At 41.7% G+C, this 23105-nt stretch overlaps 1 protein-coding gene across 2 annotated transcripts in view; it reads right to left on the bottom strand.

Annotated features, from left to right (window-relative positions):
* Tbx15 (T-box transcription factor 15) overlaps positions 1-23105 on the bottom strand; it is a 111094-nt gene that overhangs the window by 51801 nt on the left and 36188 nt on the right. Inside the window, exons 1-2 of one of the 2 annotated variants that reach the window (XM_008761285.4) lie at positions 15669-16217; positions 966-1179 (exon numbers count right to left, since the gene is read on the bottom strand). In XM_008761285.4, coding sequence (XP_008759507.1) covers positions 966-1066 — 101 coding nt within the window. In that variant the 5' untranslated portion in view covers positions 1067-1179; positions 15669-16217. Of the gene's footprint in view, positions 1-965; positions 1180-15668; positions 16218-23105 lie in introns of those variants that run through there. The other variant, NM_001395075.1, reaches the window with a different exon arrangement.

Here is a 23105-nt window from a genome sequence, read left to right as displayed (position 1 = left end):
GCTATAGACTATGGAGATGGAGACAAGAATAGATAGGCTTTAAGAATATAAAAATAGTGTGGTTATGCTTAATTTCATTAGCTAGACCTATATACTTGAAGGCTTAATCCAAATTCAGTTTTATCAAAATCAGTTTCATTTTGAGTCAGAGGCAAGAACTACAAATATTAGAGTGGTAGATCAATAAATAATCATGGTCATTATCTTAGAGCAAGCCACATGTGTGAATTTTGGAGCTAAACCACTCAGCACTCCTTCCCTTCCTTCGTCAAGGGGCATAGCCTCTTTCTTAAAATCTGAATGGAAGGTCACAGCTCAACTCCGTAGGATACTTTTGAAGTTTAAATACCATATGTGTTCAGTGTCCAGCACAAAATAGATACATAGCTATGGAAAACAGAAAGGTGCTAGTTAAGTTATCATTTTACCAAAGGTGCTTCTTTTAAGAGAGACAGTAGTTTCCAAACTTTTATTATCTTGGGTAACTAGTTCCAAAGAGACGCTCCTAATCATCATGAATTTTATATAATAATTTCAACAGCAAAACACTACAAATTGACAAGCCTGGCTCCACAGCTTCACCAAGCCGCGTTTTTTATACAGTTTATGATTATTTTAGTCTTGGAAGGTATAAACTGTTGTTTTTAGAAAGGGCTTCTTTAAATTTTTGCTCTGGGGAGTAAGCACTTGCTTTGGACCTAACTTTTTTCTGTTATGCACCAAGAACTAGATGACGAAGAATATCTGAAGATGGAGATGCTTGCGAGAGTAGACATGATGCTGAATTTAAGCGCTTAGAGGAAAATAGCAAAATAATAGCACACAGAGAAAGAGCACAGCAGCAGGTGCAAGCATGGAGAAGAAAGTGCAAGGTGCTTGAGCTTCACTGATTTTTACCACAGGTAAATGGCGATGGGTGGAAGGGGCCCACTTCTGTAGTGTCTTTTGAGTTTGGACGTCCTTACCTGCCTGCTTTGGTGATGATCATCTCTGTTCCAATGTCGTGGAACCTCTTCCAGAGGTCAGCACATTGTAACTCCACCTGAATCTCTTCCATGGATGACATGGCCACAGGCACGGAGCCTGCAGCACCAGACGCCAGGTCAGTGTGAGCACTGAACGAGCAGGAGGTCCGCTCAGTGAGCACTTCCGAGTCCGACCCAGTGCTCTGCTCGGAATCTGCAATGTGAGCAATCAAGGTGGAAGTGAGAAACTGCCCAGTTGCCCCCATGCCTGGCTCTAAAAGAACGGTGTGAGCAGTCACGGGGAGCTTGGGAGAGGGGTGAACAAAGGGGGACTGGAGGCAGAGGAGCTCCAGAGCACATGCCCGGGAACTTTATTATTTATTTTATGGATTGTTTTTGTGATTTATGACTTTCTTTCAGGTTTCCTGTTTCCAACATGACACCTGTCATTTATAGTAAGTTTTAACAACAGCTGAGGAAAATTGGCCTGAAACAGTCAAAATGAAGAGTCACCATGTTGGAAGGAGGCAATGCTAATGTCGCCATGTTGAAAGGAGGCCAGGCTAGAGTGACAAGGTAAAAGACACGTGAAATGGGAATCGTCAACACAAACTCCACCTCCAGGTCTTGATTGCACCATTTTATTTAGGGGTCCCAGCATCTTGTCCTCTATCTCCCTGACACGCCACACCACTGCCGATACCTCCATATTTTCTCCACCCATCACCAACATAAATGAAGCATGGCTTGGCATCTTCAGATGCGTCTGTCACACATTCAAGTAAATGGCTTTTCCTAAGACCCAATCAGACCATTTTTAATGGAGGGGGAAAAGCACCTCTTGTGTGAGGCAAGGACATAACCATATAGAAAAAGTTACCAGAGAAATCAGTGGAAATGATGGGGATAAATGGGGTCAGGAGACACCTTGAATGGTTTCTAATGTGTGGGTGAGGGAGGAGTGATCTGGACAGGAAGGTGGGAGTCAGAGCAACCAAGTAAAAGCTGAATCTATTGTTCTTGCTGCTGTAGGCTTTCCTTGTGCTTTCTGTCCTCAGAAGAGGAGGTGGGCAGAGGAACCAGGCAGTGCTAAGAGGGAGAAGGAGAAGGCTGGAATCGGCCATTCTGAAGTGCCAAAGCTTTATTTTTAGGAGCCTGATAATAAAATTGCTAAATCCTAAGATTATCCACATTTGGGTCATCTTACATACTCTTCTGAAGTCAAATGATGACAAGGTGAAAGGACCTGTTTATCTAACCCATCCCTTAACACCATATAAGACCATATATAAGTCCCACAAACAAGAGAAATATACACCACTTGGCTTTCTAAGCCTGGCTTATTTACTTAATTTTATGATACTTTGGTTTTTACAGTACGATGATTATCTCCAATTGCATCAATTTTCCAGCAGACAAAATGATTTCACTGTGCATTATGGCTGGTTAAATCCTATTGTGTATATAGGCTACATATTCTTTGTCCGGTCATCTATCGATAAATGATGCTACAATAAGCATGAGTTTGCACAGTGCTGTGGCTTACAATCATTCAGTATATATCCAAAATGGATACAGCTAGATTAGGTGGTGTTCTAGTTTTAGATTTCGGAGGAAACTCCACGCTGATTTCTTTAGTGAGCGGGCTAATTCCCATTCCCACCAGCAGTGTATAAATGCTGCCTTTCCCCCCACCTCCTTACCAAGACATGTTGCCATTTGTTTTATTTTCTTACTTAAAGTATAATTACATCATCTCTCCCCTTTATTCTTCCTTCCAGCCCATCTTATACCCCAAACTCCCTTTCAAATTCATGACCTCTGATTTACTGTTGCTGATAAATTGGTATATCAATCATATATGTGTGATGTTGATAGATATGTACAACTGAATGCATAACACAGTCTGATGAATCCATTTAGTGATGCTCAGACCATGTGTTTTTAGGGCTGACTACTTGGTGTTCAGTAGCATTTAGAGCTTATCCTAGGAAAGACGAATCGTCTCTCCCTTCGCAGCTGCTGGTTACTTCGTCTAGACATGGGACTCTGCGAGAAGAACTCCACCCACTTTGGCATGTCACCTGGTATTGTCACTGTTCGGGTCCTGTTTAGGCAGTCGCATTGCTTAGGTTTCATGGAAGTAGCTTGTCTATCATTTCCACATGTCACAAAAGATTCCTGATAGTCATTCCGACCAGGTGAGATGGAATTTCAGTATTATTTTATTTTTACTTCCCTAGTGGCCAAGTATGTTGAGCATTTTTTCATGTATATTGGCCATTTGTACTTCTTATTTTTGAGAGCTTCCTATTCATTTCGTTAGCCCGTTTATTAATTGGGTTATTTGAGGGTGTTTGGATGGATGGTACTTGCAGAGTTCTTTATATATTCTGCATATTAATCCTTGTCAAATGTATAGTTAGCAAAGATTTACTTTATCCTATAGGATGATTCTTCACTCAATTATGATTTCCTTTGCTTGCTTTCCAGAAGCTTTTTCTTTTCACACATCTCCATTTGTCATTTCTTCGTGTCATCTCTTTGTGTTGGAGCCCTTTTCAGGAAGCCCTTACTTCTGCCTGCATGTTTATGTCTTTCCTGTCTTTGCCTCTAATCGTTTCAGACTTGTGTATCTTTGACACACTTTGAACTGATTTTGTACAACCTGAAAGATAGGACTCTAGTTTTATTCCTACATCTGTATGTCCACTTTCTCAGCTTGTTAGGGAGGTCACCTTCTCTTCATTGTATGTTTTTGGCATCTTTATCAAACATCAGGTTCTGGTAGCTATGTCAGTTTAATTCCGAGGCCTCTCCTCTATTTTCTTGGTCTGTATGTGTGTTTTTGTGCCAGCATCATTGTGGTTGTGTTACTGTGCCTCAGCAGAACAATTTGAACACAGTTGTAACACATCCTACATTGTTCTTCGGTTTGGCCCATGATTACTCCTACTATCCAGAGTCTTCTATGCTCTCAAATTAATTTGGAATTTTTTCCTATATCTGTTTAGAATGCCATTGGCACTCTTACATGGGTTACCTTAAATATGTAAAATTGTCTTTGGTAATGTAGCTATTTTTCAAAGTATTAACTATGTCAATCCATGAGCATACCATAATGTTTTTATATGCTTACACTCTGCACAGTGTTTAAACCAGGTTCAACATGTTCTAGGGCACCAGTCACTTCCTTATGGTGAAAACCTTCAAGCTCTGCTTTATAACTTGTGGAAGTGTGTGTGTGTGTGTGTGTGTGTTAAATTATTATCACTAATCACCTGGCTATATATAGAACATCAGAACAAGGGCTGAAGGTCCTCTTCCAGAGGACCTAAGTTCAATTCCCAGAAGATCCATTAGTCTCCTCCAGCCTCCAAGGAAGCTGTATTCTCACAAACTACATCCATACACACACACACGCACGCACGCACCCACGCACTCATGCACGCACACACGCGCGCACATACACACACATTAAATTCTAGAACACCAGAACTTATTGTTCCTACTGAGTGTAACCTAGTAGCCACTGATGGAGTTACTTTACTCCTGCTCTTATGAGCTTCTGATAACCACCATTTTATATTCAGTTTCAAAGATGTCAAGATTTTTGAATTCCACATATAAGTGAGATTTTGCAGTGCTCTCTTGGATTCTTTTAGCGAAACTAATGATCTCCAGATCTATTTGTGTTGCTGCAAATGGCAGGATTTCATCCTTTTTATGGTGGTCTTGCATTGTATAAATGTACCACATTCTCTGTACTCATTTTTCAGTTGATGGGTACATACACTGTTTTTATTTCTTTGCTATTGTGACTTAGTGGAAGTTTCTTTGACATGGTGACTTAATTTCTTTGGATCTATATCTAATAGTGAGATAAGAAGATCAAATATTAATTCCATTTTAAAAATTTTAAGACCTTCTATAATGGTCTTCACAATGGCTGTACTAATGTTCATTCTCACTAACAAGTATGCAGAAGGTCTCTTTTCTCTGTGACTTGACTAGCACTTGTAAAATCATCTGTTTTAGAATAATCATTCTTGCTGATATAGATAACATGTCTCTAGAGTTTTGATCTCTGATTATTTGCGACATTGTCTCCCCTTTTTACATATTCTTTGGCTATTTGTACCTCCTTTTGAGGATGTCTGCTTACATCTACTGACAAATGACTTCTCAGTGTTGTCAAGGGTCAATAATAAAATGGGAAAAGGCTGAAACCGAAAGCCAGAACATCTTGCCACCATTCACATTTGCCTATGGCTGATTTCTAGGCTTGTGAACAACACATCTTATTTTCTCCAGCTCCAGATTTTTCCTTTCCCAAATCCAGACATCATCTCTGGAAACATCCACAGTTTTGCCATCATCCACAGGGAACAAAGTACCCACAAGAGGCAAATGTTATTTCTGTCCAGTCTTCCCAAGTTGTCATCTATTACTTCTGAATAGAATCGAGTTCCTATGGGATCAAACTATTGTCTACATAAAAAGTTGATTCTGACCAAAAATTTTAGTTTATCCATGATCTTTAGTCCAGAAGCTATCTTTATTAAAAGTCATTAGAAGGTTTGATAGCTAGACTACATATCTGAGTATAGTTTTATGCCTTGCACTAACCAAAGCTTTTTGTTCATCTCTTCCCAGCACAAGTTTCAGATAAGAGCTGCTGCTCCGGGATGAACACCCATCCTAGCTTCATCAAAATGTCCTTCAGCAACAAAGAGATTGTAATGTCAGACACTCAGCCACAGACAGAGATGGGTTTCAAAATTCCATTTGTCTCTTAAATACTAAAAGTTCTTTATTCTTCATAATAGTGAGTGTAACATCTTTAAAACCCTCTCAAAACAAGATGTTTCAAACAGCTGAGATGTTTTAACTTACCTAAGATTAAAGTGTTTACCACTAACCGATATAATTACAAAATAAAATTGGGAGTAGACACTGGAAGTAGGGTCCAGCAGAAGTTTTAGACATGAGATTTCATCACTGAATGTTGGGGAGGGAATAAGAGGGGACAGCATCATCACACTAAGCTGCAACAGTCAAGTTAAGAAACTGAAATGGGGTCCATGGCTGGGAACTAGGAAATAAGAGACTCCCCCTCCCCTCGTAATACACTGTCAGGAACAAGACAAGGACTCAAAATGTGATACCAAATGGATTAACACATAGCCTTGGCCAAGTCACTTGACCACAAAGGATCTATTTTCTTGTCATGCCCTGGAAAGGGCCAAACTAGACACTTTTAGAATCTCTCTCGTCTCCAATGACGTGGAGAATATATATAAGAAACCTCTCCAATGGGAGGGATAACCAGGAAGTCTCAATTAGGGCAAGTGCAAAAATGACTTGAACCAGGTTGAATGTAGATAGATAATAGATAGATAAATAGATAGACAGACAGACAGACAGATAGATAGATGTCCAGCTTTACATTACAGAAATTAAAAGACTGAGCAGAGATTCAGTGAGTACTTAAGGTTTCAAACAGGCTGATCAAATTAGCAGCTATCAGCATGTAGCCCCAGATTACAGACCGCGTAAATAATTAGAAACAGAATACAGACCATAAGAGTTTTCCAGTTAATGTCGATTAACTGTGCATTCATAGAGTGGTTACTGTATGTCTTACACTGTGCTAGATTCTGAAAAGTGACGAGAAGAGAGTAAGACTCTCTCCAATGTGTTACAAGGCAGTTAAGATATTGGCTGAATTCACAAATATTCAGAGACCCACACAGGTAACTACCACACTGTTTTCCACCCTGTTACATAGTGTCTTGTATGTCTGATAAAAATCTAGAAGACAAAGAGGTTTGAGAGGGTTAGGAGAGAACTTTGGAGACCCCATCAATCTTTAAAAAGCAAAAGGCCAGGTTTATGGTAGCACAAGCAATGTTTGCTCATGAAGAACAATTTCAGAAACAACTATTTGAAGCACTGGAAATATTCTAAACTTCCAGGACCCCATGCTCACAAAACAGAAACAGGAGCTTTTATTACAGACTACAGACTCTAGCCTGTGAGTGAAATTATTTAGATGCTCAGCTCTCTGTTGCTTTGTAGCTGTCATAAATTGAAAATAAAATTGGCTCTGTATGTTAAATATATATATAAAGGAATAGAAGCCAACTGTGAGATCAGCTACCATGCAAGAACCTTAAAATAGTCATCTCGGGGCTGGAGAGATGGCTCAGCGGTTAAGAGCACCCGACTGCTCTTCCAGAGGTCATGAGTTCAATTCCCAGCAACCACATGGTGGCTCAGCCATCTGTAAAGAGATCAGATGCCCTCTTCTGATGTATCTGAAGACAGCTACAGTATACTTATATATAATAAATAAATAAAAAAAATAGTCATCTCATAATCAAGAGCAATAGTTTGCAGAAAAGTAAAGTTTAACCCTTTGTAAAAAAAAATTGGGGTTGGGGATTTAGCTCAGTGGTAGAGTGCTTGCCTAGCAAGAGCAAGGCCCTGGGTTCAGTCCCCAGCTCTGAAAAAAAAGAAAAGAAAAAAAATTACTTCTAAGACAGAGTGATGGTGGCGCATGCCTTAAATCCCAGCACTCAGGAGGCAGAAGCATACGGATCTCTGTGAGCTCAAAGCCAGCCTTGATCCAGTCAAAAACATGATAACCCTTTGTAACTGCAGTCCCATGGAATTCAATGCTCTCTTCTGGCCTCTTCAGGCATGAGCATGATAGACAGACAGACATGAATGCAAAACATTCAAACAGATAAAACAGAAATAAAGGGAAATTTAATGGCTAATTCCTTAAAGATTTTAAGTCACTCTGATTTTTATTTTATTTTGGGCATTTTTTTTGCTTTATTTCTCCAATAAATAAATAAATAACATTTAAAAACTAAATTGAATGACTCAGAATTTTTCCCCTAATAAATAATATTTCAACAGAAGGTATTTCAGTAAATTTGGAGCACAAATGATAAAATTACACTCAGAGAAGTTAAGGAGGAAACCCTGGTAAACCCTCATTCTGCTGGTTACATTGCACGGCTCACGGGGCAAATCCAACATAAATACCTAAATTAATGTTCCTATCTAAAATGGCTTCTTCAGAAAGGGCTCCTGGCCACAGCTTGTCACTCACTTTCTGTATCTAAACAATTGCTTTATTAACATGAATGTCATAACACTGAGTTCCCACAAGAGACGAGCTTAGTTTATGAATCATAGCAATAAGCATGTAGTTTTTTTTTTTTTTTTTTTTTTGGTTCTTTTTTTTCGGAGCTGGGGACCGAACTCCGGGCCTTGCGCTTCCTAGGTAAGCGCTCTACCACTGAGCTAAATCCCCAGCCCCAGTTTTTTTTTAAGCTCCTAGTATATTCTAGCTGGTGGGGTGGAACATATCTGTAGTCTCTCCACTTTGTGGATGAGCAAATTAAAACCAAGAAAAGACTGAAAATGAGAGAAAAAGAGCACAGACTTCTGCCTCCTGATCCAGTGTCCTGCTCTTCCAATATCATGCTAGGTTTGTCCCTGACCAAAGCATCTGACATCTGTGTAACGTTTCTTAACCCTCTTAACTACCCCATAACTGAAATGGCTTCAACAAGTTAATCTTGGCTAAGACACATAACCATTCTGGTGCTCACTTTCCTTAATCTTCACGGGACTGCACACACATTCCTTAGAGGAACTATAAAGTCCCTTCTAACACTGAGGATGAATTAGGAGTGCAGCTAAGAGAGCTCCAAAACTAAAAACAGAAAAATGCCACAGTAAGTTGATTTGGTTACCACAGATACAAAATGCCTTGACTGCATGCACATAGATTTTAATGGCACTTAATATCAAAACTGGGCATTTTAATATTATTTTATAGTCAGTAAGGTGATTATCTTCTTGCATATATGACTATCGAATATGTGTTTGTGTATATACATACATGCGCATGGCGTGCGTGCGTGTGTGCATGTGTCTTGAGACATGACCCGGCCTGGGACCCAGTAAATAGTTTCATTTAGCCTTAAACTCACAGTAATCCTCCTGCCTTGCTCTCTCAAGTACTGGGATTACAGGCATGAGTCACTACACCCAACCTTGACAAGTCAGACCCCCATTCATTGACAGTAAAGAAAGCACATTTACTCCTGTGGCTCCCCCATTCCCCTGCTGTGATACCTTCCTTCCAGAGTTTCTTTTGCTTCACTGGGCTTCAGTTCCCTTAGCTTTAAGATTGGGAGCTGAGGTTTAAAGCATAGTGCTGCTTTTAAAATCATATTTATGTCCTGATGATAAAACAATCTATTGATTCTCTTGATAGAGACTCAGTCTTTGATACCCTGCTTCATATAGACCAGATTATATGTTAATAGGCAAAGATAGATAAATCACATTTCTAATCTCAAGCCACTGAGAATCTGGTAGAAAGAACATGCAAAATGTTAAAGTCTGACTGTGCTAGACGCTCTAACAAACACAGGGAGAAAGTGTGAGGGAATTATGAATCAAAGACAAAACAAATCAATATCAAAAGACTTCATAAAATGACATTTGAGTGGTACACTCTTAAAATATAGGTTCAGTGGTTTCAAACAAAAGATGAGACAATTTTTTTTAGGTAGTAGAAATAGCAATAATAAGGATTTGGATGATTTTTGAACACAAGAAGTAAACTGGAATGGTCAGACTTTAGAGTGTGTACGGGTAAATGGTGTATAACATGAGGGATAGAGGTGAAGAGTCAGGCTCACCTGAGCTTAAACACTGTTTACTAAACATGTACTATGCGCTCATCATACTTCTAGACTCGAGATGAGATAAGCAAAATTATGAGGCCATGTGGAGCTTAGAATTTGTGATGAGCATGTAGATTTCTAGCCTCGTTCTTTATGTTCTCTACCTTTTACATGCACGTGATGGTTCTCTTTCACTTCCTGCCTGTGGATCCTGTAAGGCAAGTTGAATTCTGTGTCCTGTCTCCTGTGTAAATGAAGGATGTAGGATGGTCTAGTTTTAGTATGGAAGACTGGTTACAGAGAACAGCCACAGAAGTAGAACTTTCTGAGATTCGATGCAAAATACCACATCCACAAGATGACAGCTGAGTTGTCAAATTTCCCCTACAGAAAACAAGTTTGAAATGACTACAGGAGAAAAACACACCCAGATATTAATAAGCACTCATTGAGGGTGTTTTTTCCTACCAAGTAATAATGCATGACAGTGAGTGATATTTCCCACCTTGTATTGGGAAGACAGACACTCTTTTTCCTAAATTCCAAGCCTCTAAAGTCAAGACCACTTGACTATCTCAAAAGTCGCCTTCCAACCAGAGCAACTATCAGAATCTTATAACCCAAGTAATGCTGTCTGTGTCGGGCACAAGGAAATGATCCCAGAGTCCCTCTGGAATGGAGATTTATCCTGGGCTGCCAGATTTCAAGGTAGCTTAGATAGAAAGCTAGTGATGAAAGTTTTCATAGAGTAATTCTAGATATGGAAAAAGCACAGTATTTGGCATTAACCTGAGTACGAACTGAGCTCAAATTTGATACTCCACCCCCCTGAGCTTCAAGGGACTGACCTGTAACCCAGGTTGGATTAAACTAAAATCATGATGATAGCAGACACTCAGATGAGCCTGTTAGATGGCTTTGGTAATGGAATGGTGTCCCTGAGCTCTCCATGCCCTCCAAGTTCTATTTGGGAGAAAGGGGAAGGTAACCTGAAGCCTGCAGTTCCTGTGCCAATAAGCCAATTAAGGAGACTAAGAGCTCTTATCTTTTTAGCTGCTCAAAGCACTCTCCACCAAAGCGGCAGCTCTCCCTGTGATACACAGAGCCATAGTACATCGCAGTTACCCCTTGGGTGCAAGTCTTGTGAAACAGCAGTGGTCAGTATTTTCTATTCTATTTCTAGTTGAGTAAGCAAAGACTCAATGCCATCATAGTCCAACCTTCCAAGCCTCTGTGTGCTTCAAAGTGAAAGGGTAAATGCCAGATGCTTAAAGATGTTCTTTCATTAATTTTCACAGAAGTGCTATAAAGTAGGGGGGGGGGGTTGTTGTTGTTTGTTTTTGTTGTCGTTGTTGTTACTTTTGGGTTTTTGGTTGTTGTTTTACAAGTAGAGACTGAGGTTCGTTTGTGAGTAAATGCTTCTCCTGTGTTATATAACTGATGTTAGAATGGGACATGAGTTACTCTGACATTTAGGTTGGTATTCTTTCTACCCTACCCTGTTGCCCATATGAGGATCTGGAACCTTCTAAGCTGTTCAGTCATAAGAGAATTTTCCAGAAACAAAAATGTTGTCAATTCTTTTGGGAGAGGAAAAGAGCCAAACAAAGGCGCATGGGAATTTGCCTTCCCCTTATGACCAAGATAGTCATAATCTGCAATATATTTAATATTTCTTCATCAATTTAAACATTATTACATAAGGAAGCACAAGTGTAAATGGCCTCTTGTTGGATTTCACTTGCTATCCACAGTCTTACTCAGTGTGAGATCCAAATAAAGTAGACACTGAAGGTCACCGTCATCATCAGATCACCCCTCCGCTTTAAGCTAGAGTGACAAGCAAAATAACAGAATGTATGATGGTTGCAGGATGTTTGGATTTTGAAAAATAATTGAAAGCACTGAGAGACGTGAGAAGGGAATGGAATTGGTTCCTATTGGTGCAGATTTTGGTTTATTTAGATTTAATTCAGGTCAGATTTCAGGGCCCAGAAGTTTCTGACAGTCCTAAATGTATCCTAAGTGTACTTAAGGAGAAACTACCTGGTGATAATGCTAAGGAGTGTCATAAAGATACAAGTGTCAAAAGAGCATGCAAGATTCACCAGTACCAGGACGACCTAGAGAAAATAAGACACATACATGGATCTTGGATTTTCTAAAACAGCCTTAATTTTAGATTCATTTTGCTCTCCCTACAAAATTAAGTTTTAAGAAACAGATTTTTAGTTCAGAAAATAGTCATGATGAGTAATACACAAGTGAAATAATAAAACAATAGGCCGCAAGCCACAGGACAATATCTAAGCTAAATAAATACCTTGTGTCAAAACTCCTTCACAAGTTGATTCTGACCAACTGGGTAGGCTTCAGAATTTACTGGTGAATTTTAGGCTAGCTGTCGTCCACACAGGCCCCTTCCTGGGGATGTTGGCACTTGTCCTGGCTAACATGATGTATCAGCTCATACCTCAGCCAGTGTGCATCTTTGTTCTTTGCACCCATGACTTCCATCCTGTGACCAACACCCCAGTGGCAGCCACAGTTACTGCACCACACATTTCAGCCATCATTGCTTACTTCCTGCACACTGGAAAACGGGCTTTTCTCAAAACCTGCCTTACAGCATCAGAGAATGTTCTCACTAGGCACTAGTTAACACACAGGCATACTGGTGTGCTAGAAGGGAAGAACTTTGCACCCAATTTCTAAGCAGTAAGTGTAACTTAATTGTGACTTCTGGGGACAGTGTCCTTGGTGGTGCTAAGTCTCAACACATGAATAGGAGAGACATTTGAGCACCCCCAGAAATACACAGAGCCCTTCAAGTGACACTCAGGAGACCTCCAACTACATACTTAAAACCCAACAACTTCACCATGTAGACATAGTAACCTCTTTAGTACTCTGAATCTATCCATTCATTCAACACATTTGTCTAGCAAATAGTTATTGATTATGTGTTTCTGGTGATATGCAAAAAAGTTCATGATGATACATGAACTATGCTTCTAGATTTTCAGAAAATTGTACAGAGAGGCAGGGTAAATCCATGGATAAGTCTAAAACTGTAGAGTACACCAAACCCAGCATAGCAATTAGGTTGTGGGATCCAAAGGATGACATTCTAGAATTCTTTCTTCTCCTTCCAACGGTCTGCCTCAAGCAAGGACTTCATCTCTTCACAATTATTTTATAATCTATTGAATGATCTATCATTAGTAACCACTTTATAAAATTTTATGAACTGCAGAAAATATATATGAATATGTGTGTAGAGAGATAGATAGATAGATAGATAGATAGATAGATAGATAGATAGATGATAGATATGCAGTTCCAGAATTACATTATCAAAAGAAAAAGATATAGATATAATACTAATTTGCATGTCTTCTCAACTGAAAAAAAGCATCCAAATGAGAATTTGGAGGCAAGAAGCACCTCTTCATTCAAGACATCTTTTAGAAGTAAACCCCCAAGAAATGTATGGAAAACAGTAATCGATGTCACGCATATCACAGCTATGTTATGCCTCTTGTACCTTTAGTCCCTGGAACATTCTCCTGCTATGTATAACATGCACTTGCTATATACTCAATGAAATACTATTTGTTGCTGGATAAATGGATGGATGGGTGGATGTTGAGTAGATAAATTGATGGATAAAATGCTATATTTTAGCAGAGCAAGATAAGACACGTAGGTTGAAAAGAGGTAGAAGGTAGTCCGGTATCAAATTAAAAGTCTTAGAGTTGTTCTTCTGATCTTCTTCCAGAAGATAAATATATCTCTAGTACTAAGGTGTCTTAATTCTCCCAGCAAAATCTCCGTTAAATCCTAAGGTTGCTGCCTCCTAACTTCACAGCCTGCCCTAGGCCTGTGAGTTGTATTAAACATATTGGCAAAGTCTGACTTGAAACATTCCAGGGGCTTTGAATGAAGCCAGTGAGTCCAGCAGCTTCTATAAAGTAGCAACCATAGGCAAGCACCTAGAAAGCACTCAGATGCTGACTCCCTTCTGTAAGCACCTGACTAGAAAAGATACCTGTAGTCATGGTGATAAAATAAACGTAGAATCAAGGCCTACATCATTACACACAGTGGGGCTGAAGGTGAAATACAAAGCCCCAGCCCCGCTTCAAGAGGTGGGTGTCTACACAGGAATGGTATCTATGCAGACAGCTGCTGGGACCCATGTCTACCGTGCAGTATTGCGCCTGCTACCTGCAGCAAGACAAGCTGTGTAAGAGCTTTGAAGTAAAGGAAGAGCCATCCAGTGTATGATTGTGCAAGAGGCACGCCCTTGCAAACAGCATTTGTTTAAAGTGGAAATAATCTAGAGAAGCAGGTGACCCTCAGTACAGCCTCTGGAGCACAGCAAGACTACATCTAGTCCTTTCTATCATTTGGAAAGGTCTGTGAGCTGTTGTGATCACTCCCCTGTCTTCTGTGTGTCCTTGCGAATGAAGAAAGGCATATCCTAACAAAGAGCGTGTAAAATACAGAGCAGAAAACGATCACAGCTGAAAACACTTCAGGACCGAGAGAGCAAATAACGATCAAAACTGGATGGAGTTGGGATAAATGGTAAAAAGAAAAAAAAAAAAAAAGAAGGAGCAAAAGTGAAGACACAATGTAATCATTGACTAAGAAAGATCATTTCTGGAGGGTTTACTTAAGTGCTACTCTCCCAGCCACACCTGGGTCTTGGAAAAAAAGAGACAAGAAGGAAGACCACTGAGTTCCCACAGGCTGTTCATAAAGAAGGGTCCAGGAAAGCAGCACTAGCACTGAGCAGCGGAGATGAGCAGCAGAGAAGGTAACTATTGCTGATAAGGCCTCACCCTAAGAAACACGGAGAGAAATAGAAAAGATGTAGGAGGCTGAAGAGAGCCCTGACATCAGCTCAACAACCAAGTCAAGAGTGTTCACGCTCTGGTGCAAGAGGAGGAAATACACACTGTGGGGAAAGGAAGATTAGTGAGTGTGTAAGTGACGTTCCTGTGGGGAAAGAGGGGAGGCTAAGATTGGACATTCTAGACCTTTGAAAGATGGAGAAACATCTAGTGGCCCCCACCCAGAAGTATTAAAGGAAAAAAGAGACTATTGAGTTCTTAATAGAAATATTAGGTTATATATCATCCTACATGCAAACATCAGGAAGCCAGCCAGATGTAATAGTAATTCACACCCATAATTCCAACACTGGGGAGGCTGAGACAGTTGATCACGTGTTCTAGGAAAATCTACTACAGAGCAAGACAGACAGATAGAAAGGGAGAAAAAGTGGAAAGAAAAGGAAGAAAGGAAAGAAGGAAGGGAGAGAGGGAGGGAAGGAGGGTACGGAGGGGAGAAGGGAGGAGCAGAAGAAAAAGAAAAGGAAGAAGGAGAAAAGGAAGAGTGGAGTAAAGAAAAGAGGAAGAAGTAAGAGACAAAAGGAGAGGACAGGAGGGAGAAAGAGAAGGGGAAAGAGGGGAGGAGAGAGCAGAGATCAGATGTTTTGATAGCAGGAAAACAAAGTTCTCTTTGTGGACACAGGTCAAATGCTGGAGGCAAGAGAAACATCCTGGATTCATGCATGGTTTGTCTTTTTCTCTATAACTTGCTGGCTGAGCTTAAGACACTTGCAAAACTTTGTCTACTCTTAACACGTCTCATGTTCCTTGACCTCCAAGGAGAGCTCAGCTCCTTGAGTCATTCCTATCTTCCCCTTACCTTTCCCCAAAAAGGAATGTATCAAAGGTCTCTAACCCCAGGATGGACATTAGGTGATAGCCAAGAAGCAGCAGGTGGAGTGAGTTAGGAACTGCCTATTTGTCCTCTATGTAGAAGACTGACTTGGGAATCCCAGCGCCAACCTGTTATTCCTAACCCCAACCCTTATCTCCTTGGGTAATCTGTACAAGGTCACTTGATTCCACCTGCTCCTCACCCAAGAACTTGGCTACAGCATCCTCCATCTTTTTCCAGACCTACCTACCTTGAAGGGTCAGAATGACCTTTGAAGAGACAGTGTCCTCCAAGTATGTCAGCAATTCAGAAGCTGACAGCTTCTAAAATAGCCGATGTGTTTGCGTCTATTGCTCTCTGAAGGAGTGGCAGTGTCATTGGCCCCTGCAGGATTTCAATGCCAAAGTCACGCCCTCCCTTCTCCCCATAAGGCTCCGCACTGCCTCTTGCTCCTGGCTTGGGATGCCCAGAAGCCATGGCATTTAAGCACTGTCAGAGCTCCCACTTCAATTCCCGTAATGGTGCCAGTTCAGCAACTGTCATGATGACCCAGCCCGAACTGTATTTAGAAACTTCGGGCACAGCACCATGTTCCAACCCATCTTAGAGTAACAAGAGATTTCCTGAGCTCCTGGGCTTGTGATTCAGGGTCCCCTGCTCCAAAGGATTGAAGGGTTCAAGATGAATTTCTGCTGATCTGTTTTCCTCAGGAAGAGAATCCTAGTTTTCCATGAATGTTATTATATAATACTACTTTGAATATCCATACTTTTTAAAGTAAAGTTTCTGAAAGATGACCAAAGAGAAAATGAGAAAATCACTCAGAACAAGGTTAGTGCTGTTCATATGGACAACTGATACAGTGATAAATCCCCCTGAAAATACATTCTGCAAGTGCTCAGGATTCAGATATATAAGGATTTTATGGCACAGTGATAATAACTCAATTCATCTTTTTAGCAGCTTCTATGTCCCTTTTAAAAGTATTCTAGTAGAGTCCCATAATAGTTACAGGATAATTCTTTTAATGATAAAAGACAGTCTTATCACTTATACTTTAATGTAATGTCTTCTACCCAAAGAAAGGAGTCTGATCACCTATACCACTAGTTGTGTGGTCTGTCAGTTGGGGGTCTTGCTTCATGCAGAGGGGCTCAGGCTCTCTGTGCCAATAAACCACAAGAGAAAAGAAGACTGATCTCCAACTCTCCACCAACTGTCTCTGACCAGAGTCCCTCATAGATACCCTGTCATTTAAAAGGCAGTGATGTTTGGCCTTTCCCCATTTCTGGGCAAAGAACCAACATTCAGAGAATGTGGGTTTAGGATCATGGCATCTAATCCATTCAAGGATTACCCGCCCCAAGTCCTGCTCAGATGGCTGTGTTACTCATCGCCTGCCTTTGTTCTATAATAAATCCAACGCTGGCTAATTCCAAGCCTCTATGCATCACTGAAGTTTAAGGATGGCATTTTGACAGGTCAGGTACTTAGAACCAGTGGACCACCAACCACGCAAAAATTTTTAGTCATTTTAGAAACACGTGGAAATCATTTTCCCCAGGAATTCACAAGTCTGGAGGATGAGATCTTATTGATGGCATATGAACTGTTGTATATGTTAAATTTTTATTGTATGTACTATATTCTTTGTATAATATAAGTTGACTTAATATTGAAGGTGGGTTTTCCTTATTGTATGAAGTATCACATGAGTGTTATCAAGAACAAACACAGCGCTCCGTATAGAGCATGCTTATAATAAGAGCAATGAAAAGCTAAGACTATAAATGAATGTACAATGAGTATCTATTTAAAATTCAAATGTCATAGGTAAGATTATATCGTACAGAACAGATATCCAACTATATTTTTGAGGCAGTATTTCATGTAGCCCAGGCTGAATTCCTGATCTTCCTGCCTCAGTCTCCCAAAGTAACACAGGTAGTTTCTCTGCCTATGTCTTTCATGGCGACCACATATATATATCTGACATACAAGCCAGATCTTTCAGGGAAGTCAGGGAGCTGCACTCTGCAGAGTTGGGGGCTTCCCCTTTCAGACTCTGTAGTTGTTCTTTCTCATTCTCCTTCCCAATGTCTCAGTAAAGCACCAGCGGCACAGGACCTCGTGCTCTCATTGGCCAAATCTACACCTACTTCGCTGTTGTGAAGAGAGATGTACAGTTCCTTGCAGGAATATGCTCTCTGGACTCTTTGCGCGTGACCCTCCAACCTCAGAAGCCCCCATCCCATATTCCCTGAGTCTCTGTCTGTCTGTCTGTCTGCCTGTCTGTCTGTCACCAACATTGAGAAGTAGCAACTCCTGGGGGAAACTAGGCACAGCAGGTGGTGGAGCTGCCCATGCCAAGGCTTTCCTAAAGGCTGTGCTGCCTGAATCTGCCAGAGGAAAGGACACTGTGGTGAGCTCAGTTTGTTTGCTGCTGAGAACCGACTTGTCCTAGTGGCTCAAGGTCTATTTTTACCACCGAGTGACACTGAAGACGCTCTGCTGTCATCAAAGCGAATGATAAATACAGTCAACTCTGAATTATTCGTCATTTTCCTGTGAAAAGGGACCTTGGATTTTGAATCTGAAAGCAGAGGTGTGAGTCCAGGTTCTTTCCCTTCAGATGGATGTCACCTGAAAAAAAAGTGACCTTTCCTTGCCAGCGCTCTGCCACCCAGCTGTGAGGAGTGCCCACATTGCCACACACCCAGTGTGGTGAGTCACCATAAGAGTACAATAGTGCACATGAAGGCATTTTCTAAACTGTAAAGTACTCGCAAACGCACATTAGCAACCTCTCGATGCGCTTCAAACACTGCTAGAGCCAAGCGCCGTGCCCATTAGAGATGAAGAAACAGACTTTGGGAGCAGTGTGGCTCAGTGGGAAACCAGTTCTCTGGATTCTGTCTGCTCCCTCAAGCTTATGCGGCTCACTCTCCCTTCCCATCACACCTCCCTGGTGGGAAGTGCTTCGTTTCCTATTGCTAGAAAACCGTGGCCTGGTTTTCAGGATGGAGACGATAAGCATTTACTTCTGTGAGGCAAAGATCAAAACGAAGATCTGCCTGTGATTTTTGTAAGGTGTGACCCAGTCATAAGACATCATGTGATAGCCTGGAGACTACAGGCCAGGGCTGGTAGCAATAGATTTACTCAACTTATTTCATTGGCCTCTGAACCATTGGCCTCTGAACCATCTCCCCAGTGGTGACCCATTGGAGAAGTCATGGGGCAAAAAGACTCCATAGTAACTACGTGCATTTTGCTTTAATCTGATTTTCTATTCATCTGCATGCAAGGCAGTCACTTGTTGATAGGGAAAGAACCCCATTTCTCAATGGGGGTGGCCTGGTATCTCCTTTCAGAGGGAAGGCCAATGCTCTCCAAAGCACAAGTCATCTGGTCATTGATGGTAGCAGTTGGGGGCTCAGAATTGAGACCCATGAAACCAAATTTAAGGTCAGAGGGAAGAGTAACAGATTGATTAGTGATGTCTGTCAGGAACAGAGGGGGACAGAACAGCAGCATTTGTGCCCAGTGTTCACTATGGCAGTCTTCCTAAGGTCTCTACTGAAGACCTACCTAAGTTCACACAATGTCCCTTTTACCTGTTTTCAGAGAGTAAAGCCCACGATGTCATTGACCATACCATGTGTTGCTCTTTCCAAGTGGTCCAGGTTTTCCAGGGACCTCTGAGAGGCCACTAATATTTCTCCTCTGGTGATAAGGTCATCACGTTAATAAACGTCTGCTCTGACACAGTTGTGGTTTTAATGGAGAACTAATGTCTTCGTCAGAATCTATGCTATTTCACACTTCATTTCCTCCTCAGCTCTTGGATGCAAACCATCGGTCCTGATGATTTACTTTGTGGGAGTTTCCTTCAAGTGAGTTTCCTTCTCTGGGGATTGCCACGCAAGCATTCTCAGGGCTCCAGCTGGGGAGCACCCAGCCTTGAAACATCAGTGTGTGTTCAAGTCATTCAAGAAAGCCAAAGATCTTGGCAGCCAACTGGCTGTGAGTTCCCTTAGCCCAGGCCTTCAAGTGTGAGGCTAACAGAAGCAACTGCTATGCTTTCTGCCACTCTGTCAGTGCTAGCTTGGTGGTTCGAAGAGGTCCAGACTGCCAGGGCTGAGATGTGGGAGGAGATGGGGAGAAAACAGATGCTCTGAACTTGTGATCCATAATTCAGACTGTCTCCAGATCTCTCCAAGAGTTTCTCAAAGTCTCTCTTCAATTTATTTCATTTGACACACAGACTTTCTATCATTCAGTCCAGATTCCCCAAGAAAGTCTTGACACCTATTTATCTGTGCTCAGGATACATTTGCACTCAAAGTATCTCCTAACAACTAGCTTGAAAGAGTGGCCCTTAGCACGGGCATTCAACTAATGCTCTGTATTTTACTTAATAAAATGCTAGTTACATGGTACAACTTGGAGGGGTGGGTTAGGAGGAATGAATAGAAAATTCTACAGGTCCAACACAGCACTGGGCTCCTCTTCATAGACAAGACGTAGCCTTTATGGTCACATCTGCATGCCATCTGGGTCTACATATACTGGTTTGTGAAGGAGAGATTCTTTCTGTGACTTGAAACCTATGACCTAATCACTGAAAGTACTTCCCTGTGAGGGGACAGGATAAATATTAAGGAGGAGGGACTCAAGATGACCCCAACTAATGCACATCCAAGTCTCATAGGCATGAAGATGACCCATTCTTTAGGCATCCTTAAGACAGAAGCTCTAACAATATGGTTTCATCTGTGGGCTTCAACAAAGTGAATTGAGGACAAGAGATATATTGTACCACTGAAGTGTTTACCAAGAACACTTCACAAAACAATGTATAAGGACCTTGTCACAGAGGGAGCCACAGATACAGGCCCAGAAGGCAGCTTTCCCAGAGAAGCCTATATGAAGTGCTGGCCTGAGATGTATGACCCATGAGATCCTCTTGTTCCTGTTGTCATTGCTGCTTTAAATGAGCGTCCGACATTCATTTCTTGATAAGAATGGGCCTGTCTTCTTTCTCATGCCAGAGCAGAATCTAATGCTCCTCAGAACACCAGATACAACTCAAAGACTTCTGAAAAAGAAAACAAGAGCCAGGCAGAGTGGTGCCTGTAACCCCAGGTCGGGACACTGGGACAAGAAGACTAAGTTCTAGAGCTAGACAATGAGACTGTCTCAAAAAAAAAAAAATCACGAGGCTGGGGACACAGCTCAGTTGTATGAAATGACACAACTTAACATAGCATGCACAAAGCCCTGGGCTCCATTCCCACATGAACTGGCACTGTCATTGTACTCTATAATCCTATAGCATTGCAGAAGTACACACAGGAGGGTAGGAGGTTCAAGATCATCCTCAGTGCAGAGAAAGTCAGAGGACAACATGGGATACACGAGGCTGTCTCTAAAACTAAAGAAGTGCAAGGCTGGGGTGTGACTCGATAGCACACCATTGGCCTAGCATTGCACGAGACCCTGGGTTTGAAACAGCACTGGAAGAAAGAAGAAAGGAAAGACTTGGCGGGGAGGGGTGAGAGCACTTTATTTCCTCCAAACTCACTGGTTCCTCAGCACAATACCTCAACACATTCCCTATTTCTCACAGAAGGAACAGCTGGGTCAGCCAGTGTGTGATCTCGGTTCTTTGCCAATGCGACAGGGAGCAGAGAGAGGCCCAGCAGATCATAATGGCACCCTGAAAGGCACTGGCACCAGCTACCCACTCCCAAACACAACATGTGGCAACTTTCATACTGTAATAAATTTAAACTCGTTAGAGCAGATAGAAACACGGATGAAGTCAGGAGCTGAACAGTGGCTCACTCCATGAAACAAATAACTAGAAGTTACAGCCTGATTACATCTGTGACGTCACGAGACACCTGGTTCAAAATAAAGTTCCTCAGCAGGGAAAATAAATCAAGAGTCGAGTGACCTAGTGATTTAAAATCAAATTCCAACTGTCCAGACGACAAAAAACAAAAACAAAAAAGGAAAGACCTTTATCTTCCCAACAATGAGATTCCTCCTCCAGTTGGCTGAAGTTTTAGAATAGTCCTGCATTAAGTGCTGTAGAGTTCTGTGCAAACGACTACTAGATGTGAGTTCCCCATAAACCTTCTGCTGAGGAGTGAGAGTGACTTATGTGCCCAAGCTTCTCCCAGCTGGAGAAAGGCCACTGGAGGGGTTTGGGTAACAATAATAACAGCTGTTGGCTCCCTGCCCAGGGCAGATCTGTGGAATCCTTGGCCTTGGCCCTCCCCCCTCCTGCTGGCAAGGCCTCCACACTCTCCTTGGCAGGCATTGAAGTTCACCTGCTGGAGCCGCAGGTGCTATTTTCTGCCTGCCTTGCTTCGTGGCCTGAGTTGAGTGGCATTATGGTTTCTAAGCACAGGTAGGAAAACACACAAAGGTTAGCATGACCCTAGGCTGAAAGGTGCTCCCGCCCTTGACAAACTACACTGTACCGTGAGTAAGGTTTCCTACTTTACAGGTCAGTGCCCCCAATCCCTATAAGGGCCTAACTCATCCTCCATACCTATAGCCTTGACCTGTAACCTTGACCTAAGTAAGCTATGACTCTTGCTTCTTCCTTCTACCCTGCAAATGTGAGAAGGCCCAGAATCCCCCAGTGTTAGAAAACTGAGTGTGACTTAGGACTTTGAGTTCACAGGAGTGTAGGGCTTCAGTGGGAAATAATACCGGTATACTATTAGGCTACAGTTAAAAATACTATTTTTTTCTCCATCTTTATTAAATTGAGTATTTCTTATTTACATTACAATTGTTATTCCCTTTCCCAGTTTCCAGGCCAACATCCCCCTCCCCTTCTATATGGGTGATCCCCTCCCCATCCTCCCCCCATTAACACCCTCCCCCCAACAATCCCGTTCACTGGGGGTTCAGTCTTGGCAGGACCAAGGGCTTCCTCTTCCACTGGTGTCCTTACTAGGCTATTCATTGCTACCTATGCAGTTGGAGCCCAGAGTCAGTCCATGTATAGTCTTTGGGTAGTGGCTTAGTCCCTGGAAGCTGTGGTTGGTTGGCATTGTTGTTCATATGGGGTCTCAAGCCCCTTCAGCTCTTTCAGTCCTTTCTCTGATTCCTTCAACGGGGGTCCCATTCTCAGTTCACTGGTTTGCTGCTGGAATTCACCTATGTATTTGCTGTATTCTGGCTGTGTCTCTCAGGAGAGATCTACATCCAGTTCCCACCAGCCTGCACTTCTTTGCTTCATCCATCTTATCTACTTTGGTGGCTGTATATGTATGGGCCACATGTGGGGCAGGCTCTGAATGGGTGTTCCGTCAGTCTCTGTTTTAAACTTTGCCTCCCTATTCCCTGTCAAGGGTATTCTTGTTCTCTCCATCCCTGCTCCATCCACAGGACCATAGATAAACAAATACAATCAATAACAGACACAAAATGGAGCGGAAGTAAACTAACTCCTACAGATCCCTAACTAAAACATAATCTTTCCTCTTCTCCTTTCTTCCTGACTCCCAGTCTCAGAGACATGAGTCTGTCAGCATCTTATTCCAACTAGAAAGAAAAAGATGAGAGACTCAAATTTCTGATTATAAATTCATTTTAATTAGTATCATTAACACAATGAGATTTCAAATGATGCTGGAAGGTAGTCAGGAAAAGACTACGTGCT

This window comes from Rattus norvegicus, chromosome 2 (genome assembly GCF_036323735.1).
Source record: "Rattus norvegicus strain BN/NHsdMcwi chromosome 2, GRCr8, whole genome shotgun sequence".
Classification (NCBI taxonomy): domain Eukaryota; kingdom Metazoa; phylum Chordata; class Mammalia; order Rodentia; family Muridae; genus Rattus; species Rattus norvegicus.
The sequence above is the reverse complement of the archived record's forward strand: the minus strand, read 5'-3'. Positions and strand labels throughout refer to the sequence as shown.